Raw genomic sequence first — 14,034 nt, 5'->3', positions numbered from 1 at the left:
CCGCAATTTACTGACCTTCATGTTACATTTAATGCTAAAAAATAGTTTGACGAACATATTCGTTTAATAATCAAGTCTTTTTTTAAGTTTTTTACCAGACCTGTTTCACATATGTATCCCAATCTTGTTGATAAGGTGTACCCTGTAATTGCGACTTGCTGTCCCATTGGATACTGACTGTATTTCTAAATAAATAAATTAATTAATAAATTAATAAATAAATTAATTAATTAATTAATTAATTAATTAATTAATTAAATTGTTCTTTTCATTGTTTCCAGATGAGGTCAACGCCTCCAGAGCGACCAACCGCACCTAAATGACTGAAACTACCATCCAACCGCCTTCAAGATGATACGAGATCACGATCCTGGTTCCGCTGCGTACTCCGGCTACCAGAACACCTTCCTGCGACGATCCTCGCCTCCGGGAAGCCCAGCCATAAAAAAGTGTTGCTACGAGCACGAGAGCTACGCCACCCCTAAAGAGACGTCCTTCTTTTGTTGCTGCTACAGCTGTCCGGGAACCAGATCCACCTCGATCCTAGCAACCCTGGGGGTGTGCTGTCTGGTGCTGGGGTATACCATCCTGGGCGCCTTCGTCTTCATGGCTTTAGAAGGGGGGCTGTACCAAGACACAGCCGTGGCCGCATCCAAGGCCAACCCCAAGGGACATACGGCTATTGGGGACTTGAGGGCTGAGACCGTGGATAGGCTGTGGAGCATCACAGAGAATTTAAACATCCTGTATAGAGAGAACTGGACCAGGCTGGCTGCGGAGGAGGTGCTGTTGTTTCAAGAAGCCCTGTTCAAGACCTTGAGGAAGGAGAGCGGCTATGTCAGTTCCAGTATGGGGACCATGACGTACTACCAGAATCTGCACAAGTGGAGCTTCAGTTCCAGTTTTTTGTACTCTCTAACGCTCATAACCACCATAGGTGAGTGCAGTACTATAAACATTTTAAATATTAACCAAATCTAGTTACATCGCGTTCATGTCATTGACATCAAAAGTTAAGCAACGCTAATCGGGGTTAATATTTGGATGGGGTGACCATCCAGGGAATGCTCGAGATGCTTGTCCACCTATCCCTTGGAAAGGATCTAAAACCATTGGTCCCTTGTTTAAAAAACGTTAGGCAACTAAAAGGTAAAATAAACCATAGAATTTTATTAACTGCACTTTCGATATGCGCAGAAATATAAATTTTCTTATCAAATAATACACCGAGATCATTTATTTGAGTTAAACGATTTAAAGCAACATTATCAACATTATCTGGAAACGAGGAATAATTTTTCTTTCTCGTGAAAGATAAAATGGAAAATTCATTAGTATTTAAGTTAAGATGGTTTGACTAACACCAACCACATACTGCATTATTATCCTTGTAGCAACAGGAGTCAGCAATATTACAAACACTACAGTAAATTTTTAAATCATCTTCATTGATAACTTCGTACCTACTAAATCCAGTGGAAGGTCATTTATGTATAGTAGAAATAATAAAGGATCTAAATTCGACCCTTGAGGTACTCCAGACGTAGGTAATAATAGCCTTCATATTCCACGTACTGATTTTTGTCAAAAAGATAAGATTTGGACAATGAAAATGCCTTCTGGATATCCAAATATACATCTACTAGAGGCATCTACTTGGACTCTGTCATGATATGTTTCAGATACGTATTAAGTAAAAAAAGGCCAGATTTGTAGTACATGACTTTTTCTCAACGAAACCATGCTGATCTGCAGGCAGAATTCTTTTTACAACGTTGTATATAAAACAATAAATTCTACTAATTTGGAAACATTGCGCAATATGGAAATAGGTCCTTTAGTATTGGAAAAACTGACAATTACGACGTGTTCTTGCTAAGAATTAAATTCAAAATGTAAAAGCTGTGATAAATGTCTAACATAAGGTCTGTTCAGAAAATAACCGAACTTTATTTTTTTTAACTTTATTATTAATTATTCCATTTCGCGAGGTAGTCCTGTATAACTGAATTGGAAATGGCCGAATTTGCTTTGATGTCATCAATTATCTGAAAACAACGCTCAGTACTGAGTTTAATTTCGAAAATAAGAAAAAATCACAAGGAGCCAGGTCTGGGGAATAAGGAGGGCGAAGGAGGACAGTAGTCTCATTTCTGTCACAAAACGGACGAATTGACAAAGCTGAGTGTGCGGGAGCGTTGTCGTGGTGCAAGAACCATGAGATGCTCGCCATAATCCTGGTCTCTTTTTGCGGATTATTTCAAGTAACCATTGGAAAACGCCTTGATAGTACACACAGTTCGAACGAAGACAAAAAAATATTATTAGAAACCTTAGGTGGCCAGAAAACAGTCCCGATCTCAGTCTCTTAGACATATTTTTGTGGGGACACTTCAACAAAATATATTATTAAAGACCTCAAAATTTGCGAATATTGAAAGAAAAAATACAGGACGAAATGTTTCCTAAATCTGAATTGGTTTTTAACACAATAAATAGTAAATTACAGCATATTTTCAACGGTATCATCATAATTAGTTGCATGTGGAAAATTTGTAAAAATTGGTAGGCATTTTAATGTTATTTAATTAAGCAAATTTTGATAATGTCAAAAGAAAAGTCATACAGTTTTTTTTCTATCTTTAATTACACAGCCCCACAAAAAAAAAGTGCCAGGTCCGAAAGACAAGACCATGGTATCCATATGGTTTTGGGGTCGCTGAATCCGAATCCGGTGTCCTTTGACGCGATTAGCTCTGGTTTAAGGTCAAATATAGAAAATTAATTGTCAACAAACTAAACCTATGTATCTATACGTTTTTGAGGTCGCTGAATCCGAATCCGGTGTCCGTTTGACGCGATTAGCTCTGGTTTAAGGTCAGTTCAAGGTCAAATGTAGAAAATCAATTGTCAACAAACTAAACCTACGCTTCAAACGGACATCAGATTCGGATTCAACGACCCCCAAAACGTATAGATATGTAAGCTTACTTTCTTTTCAATTGATTCTCCACATTTGACCTTCAACTGACCTCAACCCAGATCTGATTCAGTCAAACGGACATCAGATTCGGATTCGGAGACCCTAAAAACTTCTAGATATGTAGATTTACTTTGTTGGCAATTGATTCTCTACATTTGACCTTGAACTGAACTTAAACCAGATCTGATCGAGTCAAACGGACACCGAATTCCGATTCGGCGGCTCTAAAAACGTGTAGATACGTAGATTTAGTTTGTTGACAATTGATTTTCTACATTTGACCTTGAACTGATCGTAAACTAGAGCTAATCGCATCAAACGGACACCGGATTCGGATTCGGCGACCCCAAAAACGTATGGATACATAGTTCATTGATAATTGATTTTCTACATTTGACCTTGAACTGACCTTAAACCAGAGCTAATCGCGTCAAACGGACACCGGATTCGGATTCGGCGACTCCAAAATCGATACATAGGTTGAAAAATAGATACATAGTTTTAGGTTGTTGAAAATTGATTTTCTACGTTTGACCTTGAACTGATCTTAAACCAGAGCTAATCGTGTCAAACGGACACCGGATTCGGATTCAGCGACCCCAAAACCATATGGATACCATGGTCTTGTCTTTCGTCCCTGCCACTTTTTTTTGTGGGGCTGTGTTATTAAACCTATAAATAGGTATCAAAACATAAAAAAAAACCTGTACCTACATTCCGCGACGTACTAATAACCCACCTTGAATATTAAATAAATTTATCATCATCATCAAATATTGAAAAAATTATATTACACACTGTTTAAAATATCATTACGAATTTTGTTTAATTGGAAATATATTTTCTGCAGTATTTCAATACCTAAAAATGAAAATAGTAGTATTCACGAAATTATGATAAAATAACCTAAGTGTGACACCCCTGCAGAATATCATCTGAAACTACATAGGTATTAGTTGATTCTTTAAAACATTTTTATCGATACCTACATCACACATTTAAATAAATACAATACCGCAAAAAATAGGCATTGATAAAAAAGTGTACAAAATAAATCCGTAAGTACGCGTGACAACATTGCCAAACTATTATTTATATGTTGCTAGGATACGCGTAGGAATCCTAACATTTTGTTGTCCTGTGTACTCTATCAGCAATTTGGAAATTTAAAACTGCTGGCCTGTGGTTCAAGAAGTTGCCGACAAACGTCCACACGATTTCTGTTGTTCGGTTGCAGACAAAATTAATATCTAATCTCTTCTGCAATTTCTCTGACAGTCAATTGGCGAGTTTTACGCACCATATCTTTGATTTTCTAAAAGTGGAAGTCATCAGTCGAAGTCGAAATCGAAGTCGAAGGCCTTCCTGGTCGAGGATCATCTTCAGTTGACTGACGACTACTTTCAAATCGTGAAAACCATTCGTAATTGCGTACGACCCAGAGTATCATCCCCGTAAGCTTGTCTCAAAAGTTAAAACGTTTCCGTGAAAGATTTCCCCAGTTTTATCAAAATTTTACGTTGAATCGTTGTTCCAGAAAATATCTCCATTAGCGCGTAAATTAAAAAATTCGGTTAGTTTCTGAATAGACCTCGTACAGACTTTGACCAAGAACCTTGCTATTTGGCCTGGTGCTGAAAAGCGTTTTGTATAGTAGCCGTAGAAAAATGAAATTTCCTCCTGCTCATATTATGTTTGTACATACGTGCACCTGTATCTTAATTACTATTAATTTGGGGCAATAAGAACCAAGTTCTATAATCCAAAGATTAGTTTAATTTATTACATTTCGGTCTCAAAACCAGCCGGGGTCAGAATAGAATGTCGCGTCGAATGTATTCGCCCCCCATTTCCATGCAACAACGCCCGGCGCCTCCGCCACAAAGGCCGAACGGAACTAAAGCGAATTCCGAAAGGTGTCGGTTGTGTATCTCGGTACAGTTATTCGGATTCAGCTATTTGGCTTTAACCCCGATCCCCCGTAACAGTTGTATGCGTTAAATTTAGTAGTGTAATGTTAATTCTACGAGTAGTTCATCAAACAGGTGCAAAACTTCGGGATGGAGGCGGGACTTGATGCCGGATAGATTGAGTTCCGCGAAGTGGGACTATATGAGCATGTGTTAGTGTTCATTAAACTATTCATATATTTCATTTCTCGCGTTGTAATGAAGTGCCTTCCCGTATATTTTTCGAGAGAAACAGTCGAGATGCCTTTTTTCTTCCAAATTGAACAAGGAATTGAAAAATATTTTTTATGTTAAGAAAAATCAGTGGCGTATCATTTTTTTCTTTAAAAATATCCAAAGACGTGCCTCTGCGCAGACGACTGGTGAAACTAAAAACAATATTTTTATCGTAAAACATGTATTTTTGTTAACTGTCAAAGCCTGTAAAATTTCATAAAATATTTTGAGCGGTTTCCGCAATATTTATAAATCTGCATTTTTTTATTAAAACTTTAACACCCTGTAGATCGGAAACTAAGCGTTTTCGGAATATAGTATATCACAAATCACTTGTACTATAACCTCCTGCAAGGAATGCATCGACTTACCAAACACCCTGTATTTTAAACAACGGAGTAGTTTGTTGTGTAGAACATGTAGCTAATTGTCTTTTTGATATCTTGACAAACAACTGGTTAATAGAAAACTTGTTGGGAACCGCTGACTTCGCTGTGGCATTTGCGCGTAGGAAAAAGATTACATAAGCAAGCATTTTTTTTAACGATATGTCAAAGAAATACCTTTATAAAAATGTTTATAGACTCCCCTCCTCTTGTCATTCCCGTATTCACTAATAAACTATCTTTATGTATGTACTAATATTAAGCTTTTATTGAGAGATGAAGCACCGACACCGATAAGGTGCCATATTTATTTAAAATAGTGAATTAGCCACATTTGCTTGGTATTTGGCACACATGTACACCTAATGTGTGCTAAACCCTTTTATTTTAACTGTTTCTACCACCCATGAAAGCAGATAACAGGTTTGTTTGGAACATTTCTTTGTCTTTCGTATTAATCTGCGTATAAAATTTTTGCCACACAACACACAGATCACAGAAAATACACTCCTAACATTTTACTATTTTACATAAATACGCTAAAAATATCAATTAGCTAAATTAAAAGAAAAACGCCGTCCATGAAAATAACAAATCGACAAAAACACGTCAACCTGCCAAGGTTACATATGTACTACAAAACTTGTTAGTGAAATTATATTCTACTCACAATCAGTAGAAAAAATTGTTGTACACTGTACAGTATGAAGAAATAAAATAAAGTAGTAGGTGATTACTATACTATATTTTGACCCCCCCCTATAACTTTTTTATTTTTACAGTTATAAAAAAATGTGAATTATAAAAGTTGCATGATATTTTATGAAGTTTTCGAAAATGATAGTAGAAAAACAAATAAAATCCAAACAAAATGGCCGCGGATGTCAACTTTGTTAATTTAAATGGAACACTCTGTATATTTTTACATACTTGGATAGAACTTTTTTTGTAGAGCAGTCATATAGGGTTTGTTAGATCAATCTCTAACAATAAGCGCGATACTATTAAAAAACGAAAATGTTTTTTATTAAGAAAATAAGACATCTTGCAATTATTAGAATTATAAGGTATTTCCAGTCCAGATTTAGTTAAAATACCTATAAGCATTTTGGACCCTATTAATGTCCAATATGTCAAAATATATTACAACTAAATCTGTAAATCCTTACGTAATTGGAAAAAAGGCCTAAAACAGGTCTAACAATTATAAAATATTTTATTTTTTTAATAAAAAAATCTTCTTTTCGTTTTTCAATTGTATCTTGCTTATTGCTAGAGATGGACTCAACAAACCCTATACGACTATGCTCGACAGGGAACTTTCTATCCAAATATGTATAAATATACAGGGTGTTCCATTTAAATTAACAAGATTAACATCCGCGGCCATTTTGACTGGACTTCATTTGTTATTCTACAATCATTTTCGAAAACTTCATAAAAATCGTATAACTTTGGTATTTCATATTTTTTTATAACTCAATGGGGGGTCAAAATATGGTGAATCATTATGTACCTACAACAATTTTCAGTACAATTTAATTTTTTTTGCAACATAAATGATTACTGTATAAGGTGTTTTCCACGTATTATATAAAATATGTCTAAATTATTTAATAAAAAAAATTGTATTAGCTATATGTTCCTAAATGTCTATTTTCCATGGTTATTTTTAAATATCTTAATAATATGTCTCTTTTCCATGATAATTTTTTATTTATATGGCGTTTTAGTATAAACTAAAATTTAATCATCTCACCAGGGGCGTACATGTAGTAGTATTCAAATATTTTTAAAAAAACTAATATGCACGTCACTGATATTTTTAATTTGGTACTCTTTGTAATTCTAGTTCATTATCTGATATAAAATATATCTTAGAACTTTTCTATTCGGAGTTTAGTTCTAGACAAAACTGCTATTTTATTGAAAATAAAAAAAGAATATTTCAAAATTGGTAATTTGTTTAAAAAAATTTTGCCGAGGCAAAATCACGAAATACGATATTAAAAGACACAAGTTTAATATTTCCCTCTAATCTATGTTGCCCAGCCTGTAAAATGTTCTGTTAAATAGTTTTCGCTCATTTGAAAAAGAATGATAGCACCGCCACTGTACTTTTAATAAAATAGTAATTTGCTCTAGAACATCTTAGTCAGGTGATGAATGAGGATTACAAAAATACTCACAAAATTAAAAATATCTGTCAGGTGCATATTATGAGAGGGAAATATTATGTTACCAATACAGGATGTTCTGGACACTTGAAGAATTATCAAAAATTTGATGTTTAAAAACACTTTAATAGCGATTAATAGCAATTTCCTGCTAAACGGTTATATTTATCGCTTGAATAAAGAAAACAAATTTTCAATAATGTTTAATTTCTGTGATTTTTTGTTTCGGCAAGCTGAATTTATCACTATAGATGCTAAATATTATGTACAATAACAGTACACAGTCATAAAAATGAGCGGGAAGATTGTTTACAGGCTGATTAATTGTATAATTTTTACGTAAATTCACGTTTTTCGCTTATAACTTTTTCCGTTCATTTCCACGAGAAAACAGTAAACTACTTTTTTTTCGTCTTCAAAAGACCTACAAAACTAGCCGTTTTGGCATCGCATCCTCTCATTCCTTATCACTGTCTAATAACCCACACGAAATCTAGAATCGGTTGAATAGTTTACAAGTTATGGCCTTATAAACAAATTAACTAATTATTAATCTGGACGATCCCGAGAATCTTTCACAATCGCACAGTGATAAGGAATGCGAGGATGCGATGCCAAAACGTTATGGTAATAATAACGCAGTTTATAAATGTTTAATTCAAAAGACATAAATAAACTTCTTCTGTTTATAACTTTTGATCTAATCAATATTTTTTGACGCTTGAGTGCTAGTTTTGTAGGTCTTTTGAAGACGAAAAAAAAAGTACTGTACTGTTGTCTCGTGGAAATGAACGGAAAAAAGTTATAAGCGAAAAATGTGAGTTTACGTAAAAATTATACAATTAACCACCATGTAAACAATCTTCCCCCCATTTTTATGACGGTGGAAACTAATATGTTATTGTACATAATATTTAGCATCTATAGTGATAAATTCAGCTTGCCGAAACAAAAAGTCGCGTCCAACTCTAAATTTCCTGGACTAATCATGTTAAATTCATTTACATTTTTTATGTACAGAAACCATTGCAAATATGTAAAAATAATATGTGATTTTCCACAATTTTTATCAGTGTGCATATTTCGTTGGAATAAGTAATATACATCTATAATTATAACAGTGCAGAAAGAACCGGGTATACAAACAACTAAGCGAACAGCTCGTATAAATCACGACAGATAGTGAATTGCTTTCATTTCGCGTAGATCGCCGCTGCGAACCGTCCGCACCGTTGTCCCATTCATCGCAAACAAAAAACATTCAATCCCAGTCGATCGCGCCTTTCAATAAACCCTTCCATACCCATCAAAAGTAATTCAATTCAAAGTAATTCTATTACGCCCATCCGGTTGCATTTAAATCATTTGTATTTTCGTTATCGGTTTCAACTTCGTTCCGATGTATACAATTTATTTTCCAGTGTTTCCTGTCCGAGCTATTGTGTCTGCTTTATTTCGGACGATCGGAACTGGCTCATATCCAGTGATTTTATTAACTGCATTTTTTTCCGTTGCTTTTTCATGCGCTCCCAACTTTTTTCTAGACGGTTTGGTCGAAGGAGTTAATTGGTTGGAAATATACTACTCGTAGAGGCAGTCACTTTCCACTTTGTTTAAGGATTCGTGAACCGTAATTTCCCCGCAGAAATACCTTCATCATTTCTCCGAATTTACGTTCCCTGTAACGGTAAGTGTCGGTGTATCTAAAACCGATTCGTCTCGACGATCTCGCTAAGGCCGTAACATTGATTTTCGGTTTCCGACTCGCTCAAGAATTCCGTCAGACTTTTCCCAACTTGCCACTAAAATAATTGCTGCCGGAAAATAGTTTCAACGGTAATTGCGGGGCAACGCGGCTCGCTCCCCAGTTGAACGAAACATAAATAATGTAACAACGTTTGTGGTTTGATTAGCGTTTTTTACAAAGCTCAAAGCAGCAGGCAATCTTCGAAGCGGCTTTATTCATTTCGGGGATGTATTCGAGCAAATAAAATCGATCTTATCTTCGAGTACATTTCCATTCATCTTACTGTACAAATTTTTTTAGAAAATATAATTGTATGTCGTACGCCGCTACAATGACTAGCCATTATACAGGGTGATTCAAAATTCGATGCAAATAATTTAGGGGCGTATTTTTGAGGTCAAAATAAGACTTTTTTTCTTATAGACGTGGGTCCATAAATGCTTAGTTTTCAATATACAGGATGTTTTTTATTTTTTTCGATTTTTTAGGAATAATTTCCAAACAGAATTTGAATGTTGGCTGAAACTTGGGTACCTACGGGAGTTTTTGAGGATGCTAAATTTAAATATGCAAATATAAGAGTACGCTTGAATTAAATTGGCCCTAACTTTTTTGCTACCCTGTACATTGACGTTTCATATTAGATTCCCCTATCAATTTTAACTAAAGAGGGTATACTTGGTCGAAATCCCTCGGACCAACCGTTTCCGAGATATTGGCTGATGAAGAGTTAAGTGCACACCATATTTTCAAATTTTTATAACTATTTAAGGTGAAAACTTTTATTTTCACCATTTAATCAGTAATGATTAATTTTAGCTCTAAATTATTTGTACTGAATTTTGAATCACTCTGTATACTATAAAAAATCGGTGTGAGTGAAAGCAATAAATGTACAAAGTCAGTCAATTGAATGAGATTGTTGAGTACATTTTCTCTCAATATTGAGCATTTTGATAATTTCACTCGCTTGTGATAATATTTTAACTAAACAGAGTACTTTCACTCAAATATACATACGTACCCGTTAAATAAATTCTGCAGATAAACTAATATTTGGTGCACTTGTAGCTAAATTGATAGTAAATGTCTTCATTATTGAGTGACCCCACTCCATTCTATGGTTGTCGTGCGTTGTCTTTGTCTATTCCCATCGTCCCCATTAGGTCATCTCGTGACGTGGTGTATGGCGTGTAGTGCTGGGCAAATGTGGTTGGTGAAAATTATGCTTAAATGTTGATTTGATGTTGGTTTGATTACAATAATTAAAAACAATAATATAACAATATTGAGTCTCGATTAATATTTGGTTGTTACCTATACGTACGCAATGGCAATCTATTCGTCCGATCAGTTAACCAATTCCTTTAATCGAGATCTAAAATATTGTCCCTAAAGCAGATTTGTGTAGAAACCACTGTGGCAGCTTAGTAGTTTGATGAGACAATGATATTTAAGTTAAAATTTAAAGAGAATATAAAGTGGTGCAAAACCACTCGACATATTAATGGCGGCTGGTGTGGGGGGTTCTGGGGTGCCCCCCCTTTGAAATTTTTATAATACAAAATTACTCAATAATAGTTAAATTTAAATCATATTAGAGAAAAAGTCAACTCTTAATTGGTTTTATATACTCAAAATAGAGTCAAAAGGGTCTCACTTGATAGTTAGGAGAAATTCGGATTTGAGTAAAATTCACTCACTTCTATTGCAATAGTTTCACTCATAAAATTTTAGTTATACTCATACTAATAGAGTGAAAATTTCACTCAATTAGGTGTGGACAGAAATTGCTACATTATTGAGTAAAACTGAGTGAATTTGAGTGAAACATTTTTAAGATATATAGGATGTCTCCTAACAAAGATGCAGGTCGTCGACGTTCATAAATTCTTAACATTTCGAGAACGGTTTACAGATTTTTTGAAATTTTGGTTAGTAAATGCGACTGTCAACTGCTACTTTCCTGTGGGGAACCAGCAGAACACTAAAAGTCAGTGACGTGCAATCACTGGAAGTAATATGTTTTTTAGATTTATCTTTAATTTTACCACAGAAAAGGATCCTTGATCCTTCCATATTTTCCGTAAAATGCTACAGTAAAAAATTATATGGATTTACAAAACTGTCCTAAAACACTATAGGCTAATAAATTGTTTATATTAAATTGCAGCCACCACATTTCGTTCCTGTTCTACTCTCAAATAATCCATCACTCGATAAATTCGTAGGCTGACATATAGATGGTGCCACTATTGACAAATCCATGTGATTTTCAGGAAGTACTAACCTTCAAATGATACATGTCAAAATTTCATTCCTATCTGATGTTTATTTCCCAAGTTACAGTGGTTTTAGTGGCGCTATTGTTGTAATTTTGAAAACAATGAAAAACTCTGAGTTTCATGTAATAGTCTAAGTCATGAGTCTAATATGTGTCGAGTTTTGATGGGTAAAAAATGTCGTTCAAGCAAAGCAATGACTTCACAAGTGTTAGTCGGAGTCGAACTCTACTCCGTCGAGACAAATGTAGTGGCGTCATCTATATGTCATCCTACGAACTTATTGAGTGATGTGTTACAATATTTGAAGGTAAAAATTATTAAAATCAAGTAGCCATGCTTTTACAACCAAACAACAACACTTGCTGTTAATAACCATAATTTTTTTTAGTGTTATAAATAATACTATTTTTTATGAATTTCAACACCCTGTTTCTTTGTAAAGAGGCATTTTGGAACAAAGGTTTATTCGACTAATTATTTTGTTGTAGCGAGAAGTTTCGGTTAAATTTTTTACACCTAATTGACTCACCCTGTATACATACACAAACGACGAAATTCTATACAAAATAATTTCTATAAGCTTTTCTTATTCATATTCTAGTCAAGGCTCGCTCTGCTCGATGTCGACCTTCTAATGTTAGGCCTTAACTCGAGCTACGTTATCTTTTAGATTAAAAATCGTTCGAATTAGAAGAGAATATTCGATATCTGGCGGAATTCTGAACGGTTGACTTGCAACAAATTCTGTGCAGTCATGCTCTCACGTTTGATAAGCCTTGGACCAGCCCGTCGAACGGAAGGACGCTACCGAAATATCCCAAGGATTTTAATGAAAACTGGAGGGGAATGATGTCTGGGTGCCCGAATAATTTGATAAATAACTAGAAACTACAATAATAACGAGATGTAACTAACGTCGATTTGAAACGAATTAAGTAGCGGATTTTTGACGATTGTATATTACATATCCGCCTAGCGGCGGAAATTATCGTTAATAATTATACAGATCCGTCCTTATATAACCTTCCATTAATAAAGTAAAAAGTTCTTTCTTTACTTACTACTCTACAAGACACAAAATTTAAAATCTACGGTAATTAACACTAAATTCCGTAAGTTTTTATCATTAAGAAAGAGAGTATCCACTGTGGGCATAATTTGGAGCCATTAAGTAAACGAATTCATAATAATTTCTTCAAAAATTGATAATACAAATCTTAGTTTTATACAAGGACATTTAAATAAAGGGGACTATGCATGTCACAGTCTATCTCATATGTTGGGTGAAGCTAGACAAGGGGAAAGCAGAGGGCTTTATTTTCATCCAAATGATGCGCGCGATTACATCTCCAATGTCGTACATTTTGGATGGGTCAAAATAAAATATTTTATAGTCCTAAGTCAATATATTTCAATAAATATATATGGAATCCCAATAACTGTAACCATTTCTTTCTTGTTGCACCACCCCCAAGCATCCTAAAAACGTTCACATTTCACTTTTAGAATACTGAGACATAAAAATATGTTCCCAAAGGAAAACATCAAATGGTTGAATGAATGCAACTTTCAGTTGATTGCATCTTCGATTCTTCGGTATTTTTATGTATAAGTGAACCACCACCATATTTTTGCTGTTGTATTTATTCAGTTTTTATGCTCGTGCATTTAGTAAAATTGTAAATATATTTTTGAAAAGGTTTTTGTCGTAGAAAAAAATGAAAATGATGAATGATTAAAATTTGTAATGTTGGGTATAAGGGATAACATTGAAATACATACCTATAAATATATTAAATATAAATAATGTCTGTAACTTATTTGTGGTGCAGCATTTTCCTTTGATTTTTATGGCCAAACGTGGTTCATATTATTGTTTTCTTACTATTTCAGCAAAAATTTTAAAAAAATACCAAGTCAGTTTTATAAAATTTTACCGTTATTCAAATAAAAGTTACCCACACGCACGACAATGGCCACAGTTGCATATACATTCCAAAGTCACCTTGAACACGCTTACCTGTGGAAGGATAGCTGATGTGGATGTTTATAATCCAATTTCTTACAAATTCTGCACTGTCTAACCATATTCACACCTTAAAAGTTTATCCAAAATACATGTATAAACACTAATCACGTTTCACTTACTAAAATCACAACTATTTTCTAACAAGAGATGCCATATTCTGCCAACCACGGCAGAACGAACGAGGAACACGCTACAAATTATTGCGTAGTTGCCAAGTCTTCAAACATGGCAAATATGAAAA

The 14,034-nt window shown here is 34.4% G+C and overlaps 1 protein-coding gene across 1 annotated transcript; it reads left to right on the top strand.

The window, feature by feature from the left end:
• Positions 1-351: 351 nt before the first annotated feature.
• Positions 352-981, top strand: LOC108908538. The gene has a single exon (XM_018712598.1). The coding sequence runs from the start codon at positions 352-354 to the stop codon at positions 979-981; it is 630 nt and encodes a 209-aa protein (XP_018568114.1).
• The last annotated feature ends 13,053 nt before the right edge of the window (positions 982-14,034 follow it).

Source organism: Anoplophora glabripennis, unplaced genomic scaffold (genome assembly GCF_000390285.2).
Source record: "Anoplophora glabripennis isolate ALB-LARVAE unplaced genomic scaffold, Agla_2.0 scaffold207, whole genome shotgun sequence".
NCBI classification, from domain to species: domain Eukaryota; kingdom Metazoa; phylum Arthropoda; class Insecta; order Coleoptera; family Cerambycidae; genus Anoplophora; species Anoplophora glabripennis.
The sequence above is the reverse complement of the archived record's forward strand: the minus strand, read 5'-3'. Positions and strand labels throughout refer to the sequence as shown.

What these genes read in the sequence shown, in the direction of transcription:
- LOC108908538 (XM_018712598.1), top strand. Translation starts at nt 352, where the DNA reads ATGATACGAGATCACGATCCTGGTTCCGCTGCGTACTCCGGCTACCAG.